Source organism: Pelobates fuscus, chromosome 4 (assembly GCF_036172605.1).
Source record: "Pelobates fuscus isolate aPelFus1 chromosome 4, aPelFus1.pri, whole genome shotgun sequence".
Classification (NCBI taxonomy): domain Eukaryota; kingdom Metazoa; phylum Chordata; class Amphibia; order Anura; family Pelobatidae; genus Pelobates; species Pelobates fuscus.
This window is the reverse complement of record NC_086320.1, coordinates 148257021-148282638: the sequence shown is the minus strand read 5'-3', so window position 1 is coordinate 148282638 and position 25618 is coordinate 148257021. Positions and strand designations below refer to the sequence as shown.

At 41.0% G+C, this 25618-nt stretch overlaps 1 protein-coding gene across 2 annotated transcripts in view; it reads right to left on the bottom strand.

The window, feature by feature from the left end:
* Positions 1–25618, bottom strand: part of LOC134608650 (cytidine monophosphate-N-acetylneuraminic acid hydroxylase-like) — a 273312-nt gene that overhangs the window by 113233 nt on the left and 134461 nt on the right. For both annotated transcript variants that reach the window (XM_063451660.1, XM_063451661.1), the window contains exons 3-5: positions 15460–15551; positions 10903–11012; positions 8575–8765 (exon numbers count right to left, since the gene is read on the bottom strand). In XM_063451660.1, coding sequence (XP_063307730.1) covers positions 8575–8765; positions 10903–11012; positions 15460–15551 — 393 coding nt within the window. The remainder of the gene's footprint in view (positions 1–8574; positions 8766–10902; positions 11013–15459; positions 15552–25618) is intronic.

Below are 25618 nucleotides of genomic sequence, written 5' to 3'. Positions count from 1 at the left end.
GGAGCCACCCCTCCCTGCCACAAACAGTATCCACTCAGCCCAGTACAGGAGGACGCCATCATCCAATATGTACAAGAGCTCTTGCAAGCAGGAATAATTGTCCCAACTGCTTCAGCTTGTAATACCCCCCTGTACCCTGTTAAAAAGAAACAGGAGAAATGAAAACCTGTGGTTTATCGTATGGTACATGATTTAAGGGTGATTAATGCTGTGACCAAACTAACTGGCCCCAATGTTCCTAACCCTCATACTCTGTTGTCACAAATTCCACAGACAATTCCCTTTTTTTTTTTTTTTTTTTTTTTTTTTAATTCTTTATTTTATTTGTGCTTAAAGTAACAAGAAGCGTACAAAGCCACGACAGGCGCTGCAAGCAGTTTCACATCATTTCACAGTGTGCTAGTTTAGACAGCACATTTTGGTTTTTTTTTTTCATGAAAATAACAGGCTATAAGACATTCGCAGTTTGCAATAATCATGCTAAGTTACATGTGTATACGACAGAATTATTCTTGCTTAGTGGTATGATTAGGTATGCCGCCCTGCATGTTATAAGGTTAAATGATTATACCCAGATCACCATTACGGCAGATCAGGTTCTCACTGTGTTAATTATGTTTGTCACGTTAAGTCATGCTACTATATGGTTACGGTGTGCTACTTTGTGCATTGCTAAATAAAAGCCTGAGCTGACAAAAACTGCTGAACTTCATCTAGTGGGCAGTATATGTTGGTAACTCTGCTTTATATCACTAGGGAAAAACAGAGGAAGAAGAGAAAAACAAAATATAGGAAAAGGGAAAAGATGATCTGTCATAACTTATACATGTATGTATTGCACATTCTTATATTTTAGCATGCTGTAGACATGTAAGCATGGAACACTGTAAGAGTCCTGAGATCACTCGCTTATGCTGTAAGAGCGCCCCGACACCCCAGTGGCAGGTCATCAAGCACCTGCACTCCAAGGAGGGATGTCATGCAGGTTCTGCGCCCCCAATGAGTCCAGAGCTGTTCCGTTCCGTCGTTGCTGCCTTGGGTCAGGGCTTGGGTGCTGAAGGCCCGTGAGTCCCCCTGTGATGTGGAGCCTTTTTCCGCCGCTTTCCTCTGGCTGTTTGGTGCCCCTTCTCTGCAGTCCGGCTGGTAGATGTCGCTGTGCCATTGTGAAGGCGGTGCAGGCCCGCTCCTCGGAGCGGAGTTAGGGTGTGCACGCTGCACCAGTCATCTGGGCAGGCCCGAAGGGTCGACTGCTGAGTGTAGGTTGATGGGTCTGTTCTCGCTGGTTGGCAGGCAAACGCTCCCGCCTTTTTGTCGAGGGTGGGCTCCAGGCCTTAATAGTGCTTATCGGGCGGTTGCTGTGGGTTATTAGGTACTGGGTTATTTCATGTAGGCGCTCAGTGCCTACGTGGGATTCCGGAGGGTAACATCCCCTTGGAGGCCTGAAGTGCTCATGTGTGCCAGCAGGGTCACAGTGCCGCCATCTTAGTTGCGATCTGGGCTGCGTTTTAATGGCCCGTCGGGCCTCAAAAGCTTCAGTGTAGCCGGGGTTACAGTGCATATTAAATGCGGGCCGGGATCACCCCCACCGGCCCAGAGGGGGGGGAACAGGGCCCGGTCCGCCCAGCCGAGAGAGTCTGGCTGGATAGCTTCGGGCAGGATAGTGGGCGGCGGCCGTCCGCTTCACTCACCACCCGAGTAGGCCTCATCCAGAGGGAGCAATGCATACCCTCCCGGGGGACTAAAACAGCAGCTGCAAGCCTCACACCGGGTCCAGTGTCTCCACAGGTGTCGGTCCACCGCGGTAGGTCGACAGGTGAATCCAATAGGTCTATATTTTAAGATTTTTAAAACAAGATTTACTGGAGCTGTAATGCCGTGCCACCGGCCAGCTCGGCGCCCACGCCCCGCCCCCAGACAATTCCCTTTTGCATTTACACAAACACAAACAATACACATGGACTGTATTACCCCAGGGTGCACAAAATTCACCTACTATGTACAGCATGGCAATGACACAAATTCTAGAAGCTTGGCCAAGGGCCAAAGATGTTGTATTGTTGCAATATGTTGATGATTTGTTGTTATGTAACCCAAATCTGAAATCTTGTACAGAGCACACCCTGTCTTTACTAAATTTTCTTACACAAGCAGGGAGCAAAGCTACCAAGGCCAAACTACAGGCATGTGTTCCCACTGCTATCTTTTAAGGACACTATATCTCTCATGCTGCAAAACATCTCACAAAAGACAGGAAAAATGCTGTTGAACAAATTAACCCTCCACGCAGCCTAGCCCAACTATGTACATTTCTGGGTCTAATCTCCTGTTGTTGCCCTTGGCTTCGCTCTGCAGCAATCTACATGCAGCCCTTGTATGATTGCCTCACCCATGAACCCTTTCATTTAACTCCTGAATAGTGATGTCGCGAACCTAAAATTTTCGGTTCGCGAACGGCGAATGCGAACTTCCGCAAATGTTCGCGAACGGGCGAACCGCCGAACCGCTATAGACTTCAATGGGCAGGCGATTTTAAAACCCACAAGGACTCTTTCTGGCCACAATAGTGATGGAAAAGTTGTTTCAAGGGGACTAACACTTGGAACTGCTGCATCCTTCCTGACTTGCCGTAATTCGGTAACATTTCTGCCACTTTCTGCTTATACCGGGGGTCTAGTAGTGTGGACACCCAGTACAGGTCGTTCTCCTTCAGCCTTTTTATACGAGGGTCCCTCAACAGGCACGACAGCATGAAAGACCCCATTTGCACAAGGTTGGATGCCGAGCTACTCATGTCCTGTTCCTCGTCCTCAGTGATCTCTCTGAAGGTATGTTCTTCCCCCCAGCCACGTACAACACCACGGGTACCAGATAGGTGACAACGAGCACCCTGGGATGCCTGTTGTGGTTGGTCTTCCTCCTCTTCCTCACAATCCTCTTCCAGCGTTGCCGCAGGTCCAGCAAGCGATGCTGATAAGGCTGTTTCTGGTGGTGATCCAGCGCTCATCTACGGCCTGATCCAGCACTCTTCGCAGGGCACGCTCCAGGAAGAAAACAAATGGTATGATGTCGCTGATGGTGCCTTCGGTGCAACTGACTAGGTTTGTCACCTCCTCAAAAGGACGCATGAGCCTACAGGCATGGCGCATGAGTGTCCAGTAACGTGGCAAAAAAATTCCCAGCTCCGCAGAGGCTTTCCTAGCACCCCGGTCATACAAATACTCGTTAACGGCTTTTTCTTGTTGGAGCAGGCGGTCAAACATTAGGAGTGTTGAATTCCAACGTGTCGGGCTGTCAAAAAATCAAGCGCCTCACTGGCATGTTGTTTCGCCGCTGGATAACGGAAAAGTGCGCCATGGCCGTGTAGGAACGCCTGAAATGGCCACATACCTTCCTGGCCTGCTTAAGGACGTCCTGTAAGCCTGGGTACTTATGCACAAAGCGTTGTACGATCAGATTACACACATGTGCCATGCACAGCACATGTGTCAACTTGCCCAAATGCAATGCCGCCAACAAATTTCTTCCGTTGTCACAAACCACTTTGCCGATCTCCAGTTGGTGCGGAGTCAGCCACTGATCCACCTGTGCGTTCAGGGCGAACAGGAGTGCTGGTACGGTGTGACTCTCTGCTTTCAGGCAAGTCAACCCCAAGACGGCGTGACACTGCCGTATCCGGGATGTGGAACAGTACCTGGGGAGCTGGGGGGGTGCCGTTGATGTGGAGCAAGACGCAGCAGCAGAAGAGGACTCAGCCGAGGAGGTTATGGAAGAGGATGGAGTAGGAGGAGTAGAGGAGGTGGCAGCAGGCCTGCCTGCAAGTCGTGGCGGTGTCACCAACTCCTCGGCAGAGTCACGCATTCCATGCTTGGCAGCCGTCAGCAGATTTACCCAATGCGCAGTGTTGGTGATATACCTGCCCTGACCATGCTTTGCAGACCAGGTATCAGTGGTCAGATGGACCCTTGCCCTAACACTGTGTGCCAGACATGCCATTTCTTCCTTTTGCACAATCGAGTACAGGTTGGGGATTGCCTTTTGTGCAAAGAAATATCGGCCGAGTACCTTCCACTGCGGTGTCCCAATAGCTACAAATTTTTTGAACGCCTCAGACTCCACCAGCTTGTATGGTAAAAGCTGGCGGGCTAAGAGTTCAGTCAAGCCAGCTGTCAGACACCGGGCAAGAGGGTGACTTTGTGACATTGGCTTCTTACGCTCAAACATGTCCTTGACAGACACCTGACTGTGGGCAGATGAGCAGGAACTGCTCAAGGCAAGAGATGGAGGGGCAGATGGTTGAGAGGGGGCAAGGAGGACAGCAGTGGTTAACGTGGCTGAAGATGCTGTACCAGGAGGAGGATGGCGGCTTTGAGTTTGTGTGCTGCTTGTACTCATGTGTTGATCCCATAGGCGTTTGTGATGTGCGATCATGTGCCTTCGCAAAGCAGTTGTACCTAGGTGGGTGTTGGACTTCCCACGACTTTCTTTTGGCACAGGTTGCAAATGGCATCGCTGTTGTCAGAGGCAGACACACAAAAAAAATGCCACACTGCTGAGCTCTGCAATGACGGCATTCTGGTGGTGGCAACAGCATGTGTTGATTGGCGTGCTGTATGGCTGACCCCGGGTGCCGATGCATGCTGTCTGACTGTGCCACTAGCTCCTTGCGACGACCTCCCCCTGCTTCCAACTCGTCTCCTCCTCCTCCTCTCTGTCTCCCCATCTGAACTTTCCCCCTGTTCTTCTTCTTGCCGAGCGGGCACCCACGTGACATCCATGGACGCATCGTCATCATCAACCGCTTCACTTGTATCTGACAACTCAGCAAAGGAAGCAGCAGTGGGTACAACATCATCATCATCACACCGTACATGTGTAATGCTGCCTGACTCAGACATATCCCTGTTATCTACATCCTCTGGCAATAATGGTTGTGCATCACTCATTTCTTCCAACTGATGTGTAAATAACTCCTCTGACATACCAAGTGAAGCGGCTGTGGTGCTAGTGTTGGTGGTGGCGGCAGGCGGGCGAGTGGTAACTTGAGAGGTGCCCGAAGCTAAGCTGGAGGAGGATGGTGCGTCGAGGTTCTGAGCGGAAGCTGTAGAAGATTGGGTGTCCTGTGTTAGCAAGTCAACTATGTCCTTAGAACTTTTCAAGTTCAGGGTACGTGGCCTCTGAACACTAGGCATTATTCTAGGGCCAAAGGGAATCACAGAACCACGAACACGACGGCCCCTGCAGGGTGGCCTGCCTCTGCCTGTCATTTTTTTTCGATTAGTGGTGCTATGCGTGCAAGCTACTGTGACAACAGATATGAGTGGCACTGGTGTGACACTGTGCCCTGGCAGGCCCTGAAACGCACACTCGTGAAGGAAACTGACTGCTATTATATTACAGTCCAAAAAGTTTTTTTTTGTTAAATGCAAGCTATTGTGACACCAGTGAGTGAGTGGTGGCACTGGGCAAGTGGGCACAGTATACGCTGTGAGCCTGACACACACGCTGGCAGACAACTAACTGCTATTCAATCTATTACAGTCAAAAAATGTTTTTTTTTTTTTTTTAAATGTACACTACTGTTACACCAGATATGAGTTGCACTGGTGTGACACAGTGCCCTGGCAGACCCTGAAATTCACACTAGTGAAGGAAACTGACTGCTATTATATTACAGACCAAAAATTTTTTTTTTGTTAAATGCAAGCTATTGTGACACCAGTGAGTGAGTGGTGGCACTGGGCCGGCCCTGAAACGCACACTAGTGAAGGAAACTGACTGCTATTATACAACATTAAAAAAAGCTATTGTGACACCAGTGAGTGAGTGGTGGCACTGGGCAAGTGGGCACAGTATATGCTGCGAGCCTGACACACAGGCTGCCTGGCAGGCAGGCAACTGCAATTACATTACACAAAAAAAAAACCTGATGTTCTAGCCCTAAAAAGGGCTTTTTGGGGTGCTGTCCTTACAGCAGAGATCAGATGAGTCCTTCAGGACTGTAGTGGACACTGAATACACTAGCCTAGCTATAAATTTCCCTATCAAATCAGCAGCAGCTACACTGTCCCTACTCTCACTAAGAATGCAGCTTCACAATGAATGTAAAATGGATGCTGTCCAGGAGGTGGGAGGGTCTGGGAGGGAGAGTCTGCTGCTGAATGGCTGGAATGTGTCTGCTGACTGTGAGGTACAGGCCAGGGTCAAAGTTTACTCAATGATGACGAATAGGGGGCGGACCGAACAGCGCATGTGTTCGCCATCCGTGGCGAACAAGCGATGTTCGCCAGGAACTATTCGCCGGCGAAGAGTTCGGGACATCACTACTCCTGAAGCAAAGGAATCCTTTTACACCCTTAAGTTGCTTGTCACCTCAGCCCTGGCACTGGGTCTCCCAGATTACAGGAAACCTTTCACCCTATTTTGCACCGAGCAGACTGGTTATGCAACAGCTGTCCTTACACAGAACCATGGTGAGAAACAGAGACCCATTGCCTATTACTCCACCAGGTTAGACTCTGTTGCCAGAGGTGCCCCTTCCTGTGTAAAAGCAGTAGCTGCTGTTACTGCCCTACTGGACAAAGTCACCGATATTGTCCTATATAACTCCGTCAGCCGAAACACATACATACTGCAAGGCATCTCAGGATGCAGTGTGCCCTCCTCATGTCTCCAAATGTCACTTTAAAAAAGGTGCAGGGTTCTAAATCCATTACTTCCCCTGGATTGGTGATTGTAGTTCTGATCTTTTTGTAAATTCTCTGTCACCAGATGAGTTAGCTGAAGCTCAAACCATTCCCCTGCTCAGTCGCTGCCTTTGACCTATACTTTTGTAACATAGGATCTTTGGCTACCTTTCTCACAAACTTTTCTGGGGAATCCCAGATTAATGGGACTAACCCTACAGTTGGGGTAGTTTGTCTTACTTGGGCCTTGTCCGAATGGGATCAAGCTTGTAGGAGGGTGGTGACTGGGTGCGCCTCCACTGGTATTTTGGAAGAGAAAGCTGATGCGAGGGGTCCCAAATCATTCCCAAGCAGAACCTTGGTGGGCAAGTCTTTAATTAATCCAATGTTCACAGAGTCAGCTACAGCTCCCCAATTTAAGTGAACAGAAGCAGTGGAGAGGCAGTAGATAGCTACAACCGCTACCTGGATGACTACCGATTTCCCAGTCTTCTCAGTTCCCCTTGACTAAGTGTCTCTGCACCAGGGTTAAGGTGGCCACGGTGTCCCGCAGCCCTCACAAGGATAGTCAAAAGGATCAGTTTCTGATGGTGCTGGCATTTGTCCATGACTCTGGCTTGAACAGGTTTCCCCATGATTCTATGGGCCCAAGATCATTGTTCTCATGTTCAAAGCTCATGTTGTACCAGATGAAGGATGTCATCCATGGTGGTGGCCTAACACCCCCTGACCCAGTGCGATGCAGCACGGTATAGGAAGCAAGTCCAAACCATGTAGAAATCCCGATCAGATTTTCAGAGCTCCCAAATTCTTCTGCGGTATGCCTCTTGGGTTATTGCGTAATGAGCTAGCAGTGCCTCATTCACACTCATAGCTATGGATCTCCCAGCTTCAGAGGCTTTCCCCGACAGTTTGCCAGGTAGTATGGTGATACAATCATCCTTGGGTAATTTGTGTAGGGTGCATTGGTGCTCGAAGTCAGCCATATTCCTGTCAATCTCCTCCTCGTTGTCCTTGAACTCAGTAAAAGGGACCTTCCTTTTTTCCGACTGAGAGTTTGGACTCCCTCCTAAGGCAGTCCCTGCTCTTTGCAGCTAGGCTATCCAAATATGATGGTCCCTTTTAGCTTGGGCGACTTCATCACCATCTGACAACACCTTCAGGATCACTTCTTGTGAGGGGTTGGGACCAAACAGCACAAAGTGAATTTAGATCTCCTTAATCTGTTGTGATTCTTTTGAGGGCGAACAGGATGTCGAGGAGACAGAGCAGGCTGGGTCTAGCTCCATGAGCTCAGCTACTAGGGATTTTCATAGGTTTGTTGCTAGCACTATGTCCACGAAACTCCAGAAAAACTTTCACCAAAAACTTTCACCAACTAAATTACCTCTTCAGGAGGGGCCTGGAGTGGTAATTTAGGTAATTACAGTCTTTTAGGTGGCTGGTAGCTCGGTACAAGTCTTTAGTGACTGGGTGGTCTGTCACAATTGATATCACAGATATAGATTTAACTTAAAAATTCACTTCATGCTTTTTATATGTTTATAGACAATTTGAATTAAAGGTGGAAAGGATTCAAAATTTCCACTCGCCACTAGCCATTATCCCTGGCGAGTAGAATTTCAACCCGGGTGAGTGTTTCATGGACACTCCAGGCTTGCAGTTTGCATGTAGCATAGGGCCTGAAATGTTAAGTCCTGCTATAAAGATTACATTTCAAAAGTATTACTATTCTAAATAATAATAATATTTCTTTTCTTCTGCAGATTTAAACATCTTAGCAAATCTAGCAAATTTACTTACATTTTTTTTTTTTTTTTAAAAGGCAACTAAAAAGTGATATATATTTTATAATTAAGAATGTATTACATGGTAGTGTTCTAGAATTTACCTTAGATGATCAGAGTGCATGTGACTTATATAAATCAAGTCAGCACGACACAATCTTTCTAGCCAATCACAAGGAGGCTCATGAAGCAACCACCATCCTCTTGCAAATGCAGGCCCAGTCAGCCATGGGTCAAATATCATATTCTTGTCACCAAACTTCAAATCCATGCATGCATGGGTAAGGTATGTAACCTACACAAGTTGGAAATTAGAAAATGAATGAATGCACCAGTTATACATATACCTCACAAAGGCCTTGATTTGATATTAAATAAAAGTCATAGTGCTTTATGTTGATCACTCTATCTTAAATCTTTGAAAGTTGCATTGTTAAGGGAACAATGCGACACTTCCTTGTATCTGTGAAAGACAAGGCAGTGCATCTAATGACTGTAAAACAATAATTATCATCTTCACATTTAAAAAAAACTCCCATCTGTAAAAATAAATTTGAGGTCTTCGTCAGTTGTGGAAAAATACTGTTAACAACCGTTACCAAGTCAATATTCCCAACATGCAAAGCAGTTCTGCATTTCTGTATTCAAGCATTAATTTGATGTCATATCAACGAATAACTTCTGATTTCTTACAAAAAATATTAAAAACGTTATGCATTCCAGGGAGTTGCTCTTTAGGATGGGCTATGAGTGAGGAGAGGGCTTTAGGGAATGGTAGAAGTGCAGAATAGGTATAGAAAATTGCTGTTTCTAGTGTGCATCTGTTCATTGTGTATTCTACCAAAGGCAACATTGTTCGGGTCATATGTAGAAATAAAATGGCCACCTGTCCTGTTACATGACTGTACCTAGTTATAGCTAGAAATTCTACAGTTTCAAGATAATCAAGTAAGACATGAAAGCACATCTTGTTAATTAGTAACCTCTAACTTAGGACTGTAGTTAAGACACGTACACATTCATAACATTCATGTTACCTGGGGACTGGCAATGCCCTTTGTACACTGTTAAACACTATAAATTGTATGTGTAGAAGGATTTCTCATTGCTCATTTGAATCTCTCCAATATTGACAATTTTCCTGTATGGTTCAATAAACTTACCAATCAATTAAAAATTTGTAAAAAAAAAAAAAACACTCATGTTTAGGCTTACAACAAGAGGCACATGTTAAAGATATAACAATACTATCAATACACCGTGCATGCAAAATATTTTTGAAATGTATAAATAATGTGTTATGTTATATTGAAGATTAAAACTTGTAGCAGTGCACCAACTGTCTACAGGTATTCCATGTGCAGAGAGCTATTTGTTGCACATACCTCTTTTTTCAAAGATATGCATAGCTCAGTTCTAGACGCCTAGGCATACGACGACTTGCACATCATTCTGAGATTGAGATGAATGAATTACAAGACAATGGATGTGAGTTAATTCCAGCAGATATATACAAAGTAAAAAATCAAATATATTTAATTTGTTTTGCCGGAGAGGGAGTAGAAAAACAATTATCTCTATGTTAATCTGGACATATGTGGATGTTGAACCTTGTAGATCACACCAGTGGAGGTTGGTCCATATGTCAAAAAACAAACAACTATAGGCATTATAATGTGTCTACCAAAATTAGTTCTGACGTTTCCTCTCCCTCAACATTATTGATGACTAGAAATTGCTACAACAGACTGAGCAGAGAAAAGAAAAATGAAAAAACAAAACAAAATATAAATCGGCATACTTTTTTGCTTTAAGGCTTTGATATCACCTGTTAGCTTTGACTTGGGCTGACAGGTCCTGCACAACCTGAAGGACAGGCTTTCATATTGTTTGTCTTTTGGATCAATTGATCTGTCTGTCTGTCTGTCTGTCTATCTATCATTAACAACATCAGGAGGTGGAGTTTGATCTCTTCAAAGATATCTTCTTTTTTTAAATGCATGCCTCTATCGGTGTATGGTGCTTAACAATGTACAACACCTCATTGATTCAAGGGTTGTATATATTGATTAAGTTAGCATAGTCCAAAAGTCAGGGGTAGATTCAAGTGTATCACTATATTAAGATTTCAGCAACCACCAACAGATTATACAATTCAGTTTGAAAGTCAATGCCATGGTATAATATTAACTCATTTTGTGTGCAAACTGTAATCTCGACAGTTTATGCTATTTAATAGTATATTTATGTTATTTAATATATTAGTATACATATTTTAAAAAATCTGAAATGTCAGCAAGATTTATTTGCAGAATATAGAGGATATTTACATTCAGACAGATTAATAGCTATACTCTGTGGTTTAAAGGAATCGGTATGTAGATATGGTACTATTAACTAACAAAAATAGAATTTTGATACAAACATATTACCTGAACCTCCCCAATTTCTAATTCTATTCGAGAACGAGGATCAGTATCCCATGGATTTGGGGGGCTTAATTCAACAAGTGAAATACCATCATCTTCATCTTTTTCTACCACTGCAAAAGAATTAGACAGATAGTATGCTTACATCAGTTAACTCAAAAGAACGTCACAAATATTGTAAGATTGTTGAAGACAATCTTCTTTATATTTTAACTTTGGAACCCCTAGCAATTAACATTAGGACTAATATGAATATCAGAGGCTTTCTAACTAAGAACTCAGAAGCAAAAATATCACTTTATGCCGATGATATACTACTGACTCTTACCTCTCCACAATCCTCTCTCCCTCAAGTCTTATCTGCTATAAATAGTTATTCTAAGGTATCAAATTACAAACTTAACATATCTAAATCAATTGCTGTAACCACTAACATCAACACTCATAGTTTAAAAGACCTGCAAGACAATTATGATTTTGCTTGGTCTAGTAATGTTTTTAACTATTTGGGTGTGTCAATTTCGTCTCAAGTTTATGATACTATGGAAATAAATGTATTGAATCTCCTGAAATACACAAATACAAAATTAAAAGAATGGCGCCTAACCGAATCCTCATGGATCGGTAGGATAAACATAATCAACGCTTATATTATGCCCAAATGGTTGTATTTATTTAGGATGATTCCTCTTCAAATCCCTGATAGCTGGTTAACTATGATACAATCTAGTTTCCATAAGTTTATTTGGAAAATGTCGAGGCCCAGAATAAGCTCTAAAGTTCTCTCTAGGAAACCCCAAAAGGGAGGGGTAAACTACCCAAATATCAGTATTTGCTACTATGCTAACATCATTGGTCACATTTATAAACTTCAGGTTGAAGTGTTTAAAACAGATATATGGTACCAAATTGAATCCGAGGCGGTTCGAAAAGACAGATTAGAAGTGTATTTATGGCATAAAAACAACAAAAAAACTATCGAATTTTTACGTAGTAAATCCCTAATTTTGTCACAAATTATTATTGCTTGGGAGCTGATAAAAAACAGCAAAAAATCTCTAATAAAATAATTAAGTCATCTCATCTGACTGTTTTAGAAGACTGTATTGAGGATATTTCTTTAAATAACTGGTCCAAATTTCAATGGACGATTGGAGGAATCCTCCATGAGGATCAAATCCTACCCTTTGCTGAAATTCAAGCCAAACTCCGTCTCCCTAGTAAAGAACTCTTCTCTTATTTAAGAATTAAAAACTTCTTGAATAAGTCCTTACTTAAAACTTCGCCAAAAATTGTATACTCTTATTCAAACCATCTTTAGATATACTAAGGTTAACAAAATTCTTTCAAAAGCTACTAATTTGTTATCTAATTTGGACCAACAACCCCTAAAGATACTTGATAATTGGAAAAAGACCCTAAATATTGACATAACTGAGCAGGAATGGTGTACATCTCTTAAAGATATTCGTAAATATATTCATTGTCAAAATTTAGTCGAATGCCAATATAAGATTATGTATAAATGGTATCAGACTCCATATATATTAAGTAAAATTTATCCAGATCAAACTCCCCACTGTTGGCGTTGCGGCCATTCAGAGGGAACACTTGTCCATATATGGTGGCATTGTAGTTTGGTTAAAAGTCTCTGGGAATGGTCCTTTGAAATACTTAAATGTTTATTTAATATTACAATAAAAAAGGTCCGGACATAGCATTGTTACATCTAAATTGGAAACTTTCCTCCACCTCTTCCAAGTGTCTCATAAACCACTGCTTCCTGGCGGTAAAAATAATAATAGCAAGACAATGGAAGTCACATCTTCCTTTCCAGATGTGTCAGCTTGTTAACCAAATCTTATACCAATTTTGAATGGAAAAAGATTTGCCACTTTCCTCCTTATTTCTTACAAATAGACAAGACCAATATACCAATTGGATTCGAATTTTGGAAAATAAATGAATCTTTTTTTTTTTTTTTTTTTTTTGATGTTTGGACCGTCCACAGCCCTCACTAATCCTCACTAATTTTCACTTGTTTTCATTTATACTTATACTGATCATAGCTATATGTGAGAGAATTTATCTTTTTATTAAGATATTCTCAGCTGATTAGTTTGGGAATTATTTTTAACTTTGATCATAAAGTTGTAATAAATGCAGGTTACATGTTTTGTTAATGTTACACTTGCCCTGTCTTGTATAAAATTACACTAATTTTGTCATATGTATAATGAAATGGAAATTATTTTTCAATAAAAATAACAATGAAAAAAAAAAAAAGATTGTTGAAGACAAAATTAGAACTTTTAGAAATAGTACTGCATCATGTTTACTGCTCAAATAATGCGTTAAAGGATTACTCCAACTGCACAATAACTTAAGCTAATTTAAATTGTTACGGGGGCTGAGCGCTTGTGCAACTTCTTACCTACCTGGGTTAAAACTATTTGGCACTGGTTTAATCTCAAAGTTTGGACTCTGGCACATCCCAGTTTTCTTCCTCTCTGTGCTGCAGTTTGAGGAAGGGTTAGCTGGGTGGCTGGGGATAGGCTACAACCGTATTAAGAGAAATAGTGCCTGTTTCTAAAGAGAGAAACAGGAAAAAAAACACTCTGCGCCTTGCTTTCTTAAAAGCCTATATAGAGGCAGGTTTTCTAATTTTTCCATTCAATCAGACTTTGGAACATACTTCATAAAAATTATGATTATTTGGAGTAAATTTGTACACCAATTAATTTTGTGAATGTTCAAAAATATGCAAAAAAAAAAAAAAAGTCCTATGAAGAACATTCTCAACAATGTCTACCAAGTTGCTTGTTCAACAAATAATTAGCACATTTTAACCCACTCTTTTCATCTAGGCAAAAAAGAATGGACACATTTTTATCTACATACTTTTATCTACATACAAAAAGAAATTATAAAAAATAGGAAATTGTAAATACTTGTGTTTTATATAAGATTTTGTAATTATTTTAATCAATTCGGTCAATTTGGTTTATTCACTAAAATGAGAATTTAACATGAATAGAAAGTGATTTTCAAGTTTAAAGCAGTTCTGTCACCCCGCCCCTCCAAAATGAGTATTTCATAAATATGAAATCTTATGATAAACTTGTAGTGACTGTGCCACTGAAATTCCAATGCAGTCAAAAGATATACTAAAACAAAGTAGAGACTACATGGTTTCAGTATAATTCCTACACTTGACAAAAGGTAGCTCTACCTTTTGTCAAGTTTTGTCAAGTCTTGCAATTTTCCCCAGACATCACTAGTGATAGCAGTAGGAAATAAAGACTTTGTCTACAGCGGCTTCTGGAGTCTCGCGGGATTCTCCGTGCATTAAAGTAGAACATGGTAATGAGCTCCGAGCAGATTGAGCACCAAGAGCAGAAGGGGACAGTCAGGAAGACCGTGGCAGTGGCTGCAAGAGACAAGTTCAGGTATCTCTCCTTACCCTGCACCCCGGGCCATCAGACACGCAGCAGAGCAGTCACCGGCTGGAGTATTTTCAAAATATGCAAGGAACCCAGATGGTGGCAGATTCGCTTTAAGGTCAATATAGCCAGCTGGAAATTTCTTTAATTCAGTTATGCTTTCACTTAACTTTGAATTAACATGTTCGTATATAAACCTGACTTATTAGAACTCTATTTAACGCTTGAAAACAGTCTGATTCTGTGCAGTTATGAAAATTCCTTTATTTTGGGGAAGGGAATTGTGGCCACTTTGGTTAATTATATTAACCAATATAGTTTTTTGTTTAAGCAAATACAATTGTGTCTCATATATATTCTTCTATTTTTTTTTTTTTTTTTTTTTTTAAACCTATTTAAGACCTTTAATCATGCATTTTAAATCACAGTACCTGCTTTTATCTTAAATTCTTTATTTAAGGTGGCTCAATCTAATTAGCTATTCCCATACTTAAAAATAAAATAACTTCTTCTAAACTCTACACTGGTTTTGTAACAAGTTAGAAAGATTTTAACCCCTTATTAAGGACCAAACTTCTGAAATAAAAGGGAATCATGACATGTCACACATGTCATGTGAGCTTAAGGGGTTGAAATACGCAAAAAAATACAGAAAAACCGAACATGAAGAAGATAGATACATAACAGACATTATTACTAGAAGTGGAACGTGGTAGCAAAAAAAAAAAAAAAAAAAAAAAAGAAAATAATACTGAATTATTAAAAATTCTCTCCACAGCTTTTATCCTACCATACTGAAAGCTACTTTTAGGTGACAGTCCCTGAATATATGGGATTGCACCTAATACTGAAGTGCTTGATAAAAAACAAAACAAGAAAAACATTAAAATCAGTTTTCCAAATAAATGGTTATGATACTGGTCTTGTCAAATCTAAATAATTAAAGGATTATAAAACTGGTCTACCTGTCTTGACCAACCTAAATATTTAATTTTGTCTCTGCGAAGGCTTGTTTGGAATCTTCTTTTGGCATTCCCATGGGACTCAAAAAGGATACACTATATGTTTACATAAAAATTAAAAGTCAAATAATACATGCACTTCATAGATAATTTACCAAGCTCATCTTGACAGAAGCTGTCTGGTGGGTTGACATATCTCATACTGCTGACATCCAACTTCCAATTATGCTTTGTACAGCGCACAGTCCTGCATTAAAATAAAAAACACACACAAAACAAAATAGAGTGCTGTTAACCCCTTAAGGACTGAGCCAAATGTACAAGTTGTGATCAAAACAAAACGTAAACAAACCACAGAATTTGGCTCTATGTCTGTTCAACTATAATTTACCTCTTTCATACTAAGTGCACCCACACTTATTATATATCGGTTTGTTCAGGGGAAACAGGGCTTTCATTCCATATCAAACATTCATATATAGAACTCCATTTTATATGAATAAAATCTAAAAAAAGTTTGAAAAATTAAGAAATTTTGATATTTTTCAATTTCTGCATGTCAATTTAACTGTTAATGTCACAATACTGTTTGGTTTTACTGCAATAAAACATACATATTTGTATTCAGAAATGTCTCATGAGTAAAACAGTAACCCCCATGTATAGGTTTTATGGTGTTTTGGAAAGTTACAGGGTCAAATATACGTCTGGTCTATTTGTTTATTTTTTACATAGAAATTTCACAGATTGGTTTGCTGGGCCTAGGTTGCCTTTGAGACCGTACGGCAGCCAAGAAATGTAAGTTACCCCATCATGGCATACCATTTGAAAAAGTAGACATCCCAGGGTATTCAAAATTGGGTATGTCCAGTCTTTTGTAGTAGCCACTTGGGCAAAAACGCTAGCCAAAGTTAGTGTTCGTTTTTTTTTTTTCATTTTTCAAATAAAAACGGTACTTTTACTGATAATATTATTGTCAGTGTATAGTTAACTGCCCTGAAACACTCCTAGTTCTATTCAGTGATGTCTCACAAGCTCCACGGTACCCCCATGTATAGGTTTTATGGAGGTTTTCAAAGTTAAAAGGTCATATTTACGGCTTATCCATATATGCTTTTTCACAATGAAATTTGTCATATTGGTTTGCTGTGTCTAGGCTGCCTTTGAGACCGTATGGAAGCCAAGAAATGAAAATGACCCCTTAATGGCATACCATTTGAAAAAGTAGACATCCTAAGGTATTCAAAATGGGGTATGGCCAGTCTTTTGTAGTAGCCACTTGGGCACAAATGCTAGCCAAAGTTAGTGTTCCGTGTTTTTTTTTGCGTTTTTCACATAAAAACTGTACTTTTACTGATAATATTAACATCAGTATATAGTTTACTGCCCTGAAACACTCCCAGTTCTATTAAGTGATGGCTTACGAGCGCCAAGGTACCCCCCATGTATAGGTTTTATGGGGTTTTCAAAAGTTACAGGGTCATATATACGGCTTATCCATTTATGCTTTTTCACAATGGAATTTGTCAGATTAGTTTGTTGTGTCTAGGCTGCCTTTGAGACCATATGGCAGCCAAGAAATGAAAATTACCCCTTAATGGCATACCATTTGAAAAATTAGACATCCCAAGGTATTCAAAATGGGGTATGGCCAGTCTTTTGTAGTAGCCACTTGGGCACAAAGGCTAGCCAAAGTTAGTGTTCCGTGTTTTTCACATAAAAACGGTACTTTTACTGAGAATATTATTATCAGTATATAGTTTACTGACCTGAAACACTCCTAGTTCTGTTCAGTGATGTCTCACAAGCGCTATGGTACCCCCCATGTATAGGTTTTATGAGGTTTTGGAAAGTTACAGGGTCAAATATACGCTTGTCCATTTTTGGTTTTACACATTGAAAATTGGCAAAGCGATTTTCTGGGCCTATCTTGCCTTTGAGAGAGCATGGCAGCCTGGGTAATAACATTTCCACTATTATGGCATACCATTTTCAAAAGTAGGCAACCCAGAGTATTTCAAATGGTGCATTTTAAGATGTTTGATCTAACCACTTTATCAGAAATGAAGGCCCCACATAGCGGTAATAGTTTTATTTGTGCTTTTTTCCACACATGAACTCACTTTTCACAGGACATTTCTTATTCCTGGTATGAGTTATTGCAACAAAGCCTCACAATTTTTTTTTAACATTGTCTCCTGAATATAACAGTACCCCCATGTACCGGATTTTCTGTTTTTTTGGGGGGAAGTCACAGGGACAAATATATTAGATGTCCATTTCAAAGTTGGAAATTTGACAAGGTGATTTCCTGGGCCTATTTCGCTTTTGAGAGAGCATGGCAGCCTGGGTAATAACATTTCCACTATTATGGCATACCATTTTCAAAAGTAGGCAACCCAGAGTACAACAAATAGCAGACCTTCAGATGTTTGGTCTTGCAATTTTAACAGAAATGATGGGCCCATGTAGCAATTTCTACTTTTATTTTTGTCTTTTTAATCACATAAATTGCATTTTCACTAGAAATGTCATAAGCCTGGTATTAGTTAGTGTACTAAAACCTCAGTATTTTGATTTAACACTGTCTTCTGAATAAAACGGTACCCCCACGTATCTTTATTTCAGATTCTTTCCGATAAGTACAGAGCGAAATATATTAGATGCCCTTTTAGCTTGTAAGTTTGACAAAGTGATTTCCTGGGCCTATGTGGCTATTTAGAGAGCATGGCAGCATGGGTAATAACATTTCCACTGTTATGGCATACCATTTTCAAAAGTAGGCAACCCAGAGTACAACAAATGGCAGACCTTGAGATGTTTGGTCTAGCCATTTTCACAGAAATGATGGGCCCATGTAGCAATTTCTACTTTTATTTTTGTCTTTTTAATCACATAAATTGCATTTTTACTAGAAATGTCATAATCCTGGTATTAGTTAGTGCACTTAAACCTCAGTATTTTGATTTAACACTGTCTTCTGAATATAACGATACCTACATGTACAATATTTCCAGGTTTTTAGTATATCACAGGAATAGTACAGTACCCCCACATACACTTTGATCTGAAGGCAGAGAGAGGCAGATAGATCTTTGACTCAGATAATGTAGCATTAACCCTGTGATTAGTTTTTTGCTTTTTTTTTGAGAAGGCACATTTCAAGTACTACAAATGTAGTATTTTGAGTTGTTTGGTGTAGCCACTTTAGAATGGCTAGCGTAAACAGGGACAGGCCAAGGTCAGGGGAATCCAGAAATCAGAGTAGTCGGTAAAACAAGCCAATGGGTCGGTACAGGCAGCAAACGAAACATAATCAGGACAAGCCGAGGTCAGGGAATCCAGGGAAAATCAAGCAAACAAACTGCCAAAGTACCATACAGAGTGATTTAGTAGTTCAGCTCTGTATGGTAGACTTTGAAACAGTCTGTTATGCAGAGGGCGGGTAGGGATGGACAGGAGGGGCAATAATAACTGGAGTCCTTTCGGACTCCTCTTTTCCAGCAAACACGGCATCTTCGTTGGGGTGACCTTTTACAGGATGTCGGGGGGATTCGGGAAGGGAAATGTTTGCTGGAAAGTCGTTGGACATCTTCTGATTCCAAAGGAGGGTTAGGATTTGGGGTCTGGGCAAATATAATTTGGGACAAAATTTGGACCATAAACTCTAGAAATGGGCATGGTCTACCTATGGCTTCCTTTTTATAAAGCACATAGGCATTGGAAATTGCAATCTGGGTTATGTAGACTGCAATTTACTTGTACCAGGTCCTACTCTTCCGGTTCACCAGATAGGGCTGTATGCACTGATCAGCCAAGTCTACTCCCCCCATAAACTTGCTGTAATCCACAATGCACTTCGGCTTCTCCAGCTGCTCAGTTCCACCTCTCACAGACACTGGCACTGAAGTTTCGTCGTGCATTGTAGACAACATGTACACATCTTTCCTATCGGTGAAGCGAAGGGCAAGCAACTCATCCTGGCGGAGCGCTGAAAGGGAGCCTCTACTGCGTCTACCTCTTGCCAGGGTTTGGGGGAAACCTCTACGATTCTTACGCACTGTGCCACAGGCTACGGTCTGAAAGCAAAATAGAGTTTTAAATAACTATATGCTTGTGTAATAGTTGTCGACCCATAGCCTGTATCCCTTATTTAACAAGGGAAGGATTAGGTCCCATACTATCTTGCCACATGTACCCACAGAATCAGGGCATCCTGGTGGGTCAAGATGGTTATCCTTCCCCTGATAAATACGAAACGCCCATGTATATCCAGATTTTGATTCACACAATTTATAAAATTTCACACCGTATCGGGACCGTTTAGAAGGGATATACGGTTTAAAAAGTAATCTACCCTTAAATTTCATTAAGGACTCATCTATACAAATATTTTCTTCAGGGACATAATTTTGGGAGAATTTGTCTGACAGGAGTTCAATTAGGGGCCGAATTTTGTACAGCCTGTCAAACAATGGGTCGTTTCTTGGGGGGCACAGTGTGTTGTCGTTAAAGTGGAGGAAACGCAGCAGCTGCTCATAGCGATCCCTCTTCATAACCCCAGGGAAAAGAGGGGTCGCCAGGATGGGGTGCTTGTACCAGTAGGACCTGATACTCGGCTTTTTGACAATGCCCATAACTAGAGTTAGGGCCTAAAATTTGCGCATTTCTGCGAGATCCGCGGGGTGCCACATATTACGCCGATTGTAATGTGACCCCGGATTCGCAGTCAGATATTGGTTGGCAAATAAATTGATTTGCTCAACCAATAACTGAAATACGTCCTCTGACATAAACAAATCGAAATATTTGAGGGGCTCCCAAGCATCCACTATAACCGTGATGCCAGGGGTCGCCGTAAATGGGGGAATATCTGGGGCCGTCAGGTTTGGGGGCACCCAGTCTCCATCTGGCATTGGGGTTGCTGAGCGTCCTCTTGGTGGTGGTGGTGGGGCACCATCACTAGAGGAGTCAGTCATAGCCTCAATGTCAGAGGCAGTGATAGTGTCACTGTCTTGCAGAGTGTCACTATCACTGCCTGCCAGAATGGCGTACGCCTCCTCGGCCGAGTAGCGACGTGCCATTCTAGAGGGGGACTACTCAATAATTAATTTAAAAAAAAAGGGGGAAATTACTAAATTCCTACCTACCTAACACCCTACTACCCACCCTCAAAAACCCACAAAAAATAAAATAAATTTACTGATCGCAGTTTAGGCTGCTGCGACCAGTACAGAAAGGGTTAATTTTTATTTTATTTTCTGTTTTTTTTTAATAAAAATAACCCCCCCAAAAAAGTCAGCCTGATCAGAGAGCCCTCTGATCACAGTGATCACTGGTACAATACTGTACAGTAGCGATACTGTACAGTACAGTGATCACGGCAGCGGGGAAAGGGTTAAGGGTGATTTGGGTTGCTGCGGCTGACAAAGGGTAAAAAAAAATGTAAAAAAAATTTTTGACCCTAAAAAAAAAATAAATTATTAATAGTACAAATGTACTACAAATCCCTAAACAGGCTGATCACAGTGTAAAATGCTGTGACCAGCACTGGAAGGGTTAACTTTTTTTTTTTTTTTTTAACTTTTACTTTCTTTTTTAACAATTTAGTTAGTGAGGTGAAGAAGTGAGGCGAGGAGAGGGGCAGAGACAATGTGTCAGCCAGTGATTTAAAATCATTGGCTGACACATTGTAACAGTGATCGCAGTGACTGGCTGTCACTGCGATCACAAACTGCAGATCACTGCGGATTGGCCACAGGGGACCTGCCTGGGTTGCCAGGCAGGTCCCCCAACCGTGATCTGCAGTTTGGGAGGGTTCGGGAACATGTGGGTGGGCTTAAACGCGAGCAGGGGAGGGAAAGGAAGGGAAGGAGAGCGAGAGAGTGGGAAGGACGGGAGAGCGAGAGAGTGGGAAGGACGGGAGAGCACACGGACAACAAACATGAAAATCTTCATGAAGATTTTCACGTCTGTTGTCAGTATGCCTCAAGACAGACAGACAGTTTATGCACAGAACTGACACTAGAAAGTCAGGAACAGCGTATCAATTAACAATATCTTTCTATGTGCAGTGTTTCAAACATAAACTCTGCACATACTTACTCCTACCTGCATGACCACTTCAAATCACTGAAGTGACCATGGTAGTTGGAGTAACCCTTTAAGGACGCATGACAGAATTATTTGGTCATGGATGTCCTTTCCTTAAGCACCCATGACTGAATAATTACGACATGCAGTATTGTTACCAGCAGGGACGTCTTCCCTGCCGGTAACAGGGGAACCCTAGTTATTGTAAATGGCCAGTGGATCCCTTCTGTCAGCTTAGGGCCACAATTAGTGACCCTAATTAATTGTGGCCCCAGACTGAAAGCTCAACTGTATGCAGTGCTCAAAATGAGCGCTGCATACAGCCATTTAAATGCATTAAGAGCAACTTGGCTGAGCAATTGAGTCTAGGATACTAACAAACTAGAAAGGACAGGCGTATTACCGGTTCTTAGAGTGGTCAGGCTTAACATACAATAGAGAGTAAATGTAGTGAACTACAAGCCTAGGTCAGGGTAAGAGAGACAACGTGAATGTAAAATTAGCCAGTGTCAGGTAAACAATATATCAATAGAACAGATAAACTAGCTAGGAAAGGATTACAGAGAAAAATCAAGGTCAAGAAATTAGTCAAGGTTAATACCAGTAATAACACAATGAAACAAGGAATGCACTAAAGGATATTGAGAACAGAAACTACAATAATGCAAATGGTCCAAGGAGTTAAAATACTATTATGTGTGATTTGATTGGTCCACGTCATGTTCGCGACTCCAGAACTGTTGTGAAAGGGTATACCGGACTGACATGGATCAAGCTGAGCCGAAAGTGACATCACACCCCCTGTGTATCTAAGAACTTGCTTTGAATGCCAACAGTGTACACATTGATGGGATTTTGGCCGCATTAATGGTTGTTTCGATTAGCATCTGAAGCCTGTTCGAAGGCTCCTAACTGCTACGAGGACCGGGTAAGCATCATTGCAACAATAATGCAAAACTAAAACACCATAAACTAAAATGGCTGTACAATAAGGCTCAAAATATACCATTTGACATACCCGTGGTGTATGGTTGCATAAATAGTAAATATTAAAAAAATGTAAACTGTCAAAGTGCTACAGTGCTGCTAAATGTGAAATAGGCCCATCAAAAACATCCATCAAAAAAAATCTAACTGCAAAAACAGACATAGTCAGGTCTATTATATGGCAGTATCATTTCGAAAGATGGTGGCAAGAGCAACACTGGGGATGTTGTCATGTGTGTTTATGTTAAAAGTCTAAAAATAAAAAACAAAACACAAAAAACAAAAACAAAACAATTTTACTACACTATTTAGTAAAGAATGACAGGTAAATGACAAAGTAAGAAGTGCCAAAATACCCTTAGATAAATAGCCTGATATATCTACTTTATTTAAATATGTACTTTTGTGAGGTAATTTTGTTTTCGGTAATGGCTATTACTAGTGGCGGAACGAATGTAGAGAGATCCCTGGTGCAATTAAGTTTTTGGGGCCTTTCTAGTGGCCAAAAGGTTGATCCACATCTGTTGTACAACTCTAGTGATGCTATGCCAGCTGGGGAACTACCATTTGTCCATACTTGCAGGGTTGCATTTGTAAGGAGTGTTTGTGTGTTTATGGTTTTGTAACAAGAGTATATGTGTGCATGTAGGGGCGTATTTGTATGTAATGTTATTGCAGTGGTGTACTTGTGTGTAGTGTTTGTGTTTGAATGCATGGGTGTGTTTGTATGTAGTGTTGGCTTTCAAATGTAGATGTGCTTTTGTGCGTAATGTTGGTGTTTGATCGAAGGAGTGCTTGAATATAATTTTAGTGTTTTAATACAGGGGTGTGTTTTTATGTTATGCTTGCATTTGATTTCAGGGGTGTGTTTGGATGTAATGTTGGCTTTTAAAAGTGGGTGTACATTTGTGTGTATTATTGGTGTTTGAGGGAAGGAGTGTGTTTGTGTATAATTGTGAAGTTTAAATGCAGGGGTGTGTATGTATGTAATGCTTGTATTAGATTGCCATAGTGTGTTTGCATGTTGTGTTGGGGTTTGAATGCTTGGATGAATGAACATACACACATTGCCACATACATACACACACACACACACACAGATATACATACACAATAAAAATGAAACACACTAACACAGACACAGAGATTCATATACACACAGACACACACACCCTGACACACAAATGCACACCCTGACATATATACACACACACGGATGCACACCCTGGCATATATGATACATGCACACTGACACACAGATACGCGCACCCTGACACACAGATGCACACACATGCTCACTGATACACAGATGCACACCCTTAAACACACACACCTACATACTTACTCAGATAGACCTACACTAACACACATACACATATAAACACAGACAAATACAAACACATGCACACCTTGACACACACAAATACTCACACCGACACAGAAATACACAATTTGACAAACTAATATATGTTTATTTTAATATTTGCAGTCACTGCCCTATTAACATACCTTTTTTTTTCGAGGAGGGTGGCTTGCTTGGAGTTCTACTGCTGCTGGCTGAGGGTAGCAGGAGTCATCTGCTGCAGCTGCTGTTTCTCTCCTCCCTTGCTGCCTGTGCCTCTGTTGCCTCCTCCCTCCTACGTGGTATTTTTGGAAGAAGCTGGGACGAAGTGATCGGCTGTCACTTCCTCCTAGCCAGCAGATATCACAGGGGCCTAGTTGCAGAAATAATACCCATCGGGCGGCCCTAAGCGCATTAGCCACCCAATGGGGCCCATAGTCGGCATGCCCTGGTCCAGTGGCAGTTCTGCCACTGACTATTAAACTTTCAAGGCAAACATACCATATTCTAAAATCCACAGAGAAATTCTATTTTACCCTTTGTTTTTGTTTTTTACCTGTAACTACCATAATTAAACTAAAATTCTACATGGACATATGATGGACTCTATAGATCAGTACAAACAATTTAATTTTAATTCGTTTTCTTAAGCTGCACTAATTATACACACATTATTGCCAAAAAACTGCTTGTGTCCTTAAATACAAAACATGCAAACTGAAGCGGTTTACTTAATAGGTTAATTATGCGTGTGGTATCTGTTCTTTTCTACAATACCATGATTTACTATACATGATTACCTAAAATTCAGAAACATAAGCAACTACATTCCTTACAATGCCTTAATCCTGGCCCATACTTGCTTGAAATTGTTGTGTGCACTAAGCTTTATAGAAGACGTTTTACATTCCAACATGTCAAAATAAAGATGACAGTAAAAGAAAGCAAAATAAAAGACAAAAATTTGAATATCAAACAGGCAAAGTCTAACACTTACAGAAAAAAAACAATCAATCTCAAAGAAGTAAAAAACACTATGGAAATGGAACCTTTCTTACCAAATCACACTAAAAAGGGACACTATAGTCACCAGAAACCCTGTAGCTTAATGTAGTTGTTCTGGTGTCTACAGCCCGTCTCATCATGATTTTTAATGTAAAGAGAAAAGGTAGTATTTACATTACCACTAGAGGTATTCCTAGGCAGTAAACACTCAGACGGTGTGCAGCACAGGAGTACAGCGTATTCACTCTCTGCATTGAGACGCTGAACAATTCCGATAGAGATGCATTCGATCCATCTCTGTAATACCTATTCTGAATGCTCCGCTCGCTGGTCTGACAGGGTGATAGATGCCGCACACTGCCCATGTACGTCTTTTTATTATCATTCACAGTGACGTCTATATGGCGCGACATCTCATGGTTATTTATTTAGTGATTTTTCTAGTGGTCAAATGAATTGCTAAAAAAAAACAAAAAAAAAAAACTATTCAGCATTTTGCCAAATTTGGGTCTTTTGACATTTATGACTCCAGCCAATTACATGTAGGCATGGGCTTTATATTTCCCTTGTTTCTTAGTCCAAATGCCCTGTTGTGGTTCTTATATAAAAAAAGTCCTGCACGTTTAAACTCCCACTACTTTTGGGAGGCAGCAACAACCATAGTACACATCAGCCCCAATACATACAGTAAAAACCAGAGGAAAAAAAGTTAACAGTGCTCTCTCCCAAATCCCTATGTATATTTTAACAAATGGAGATTATTTGGTTATGTAACTATGTACCTAGTTACTCCAATGGCCATGAGAGTGAAGGGCCCACCGGCCAAGTCAAGGCAAACATCTCAGGTTGGTCCTACACTAACCACCCACCTTGCTTCCTTGAGCTTC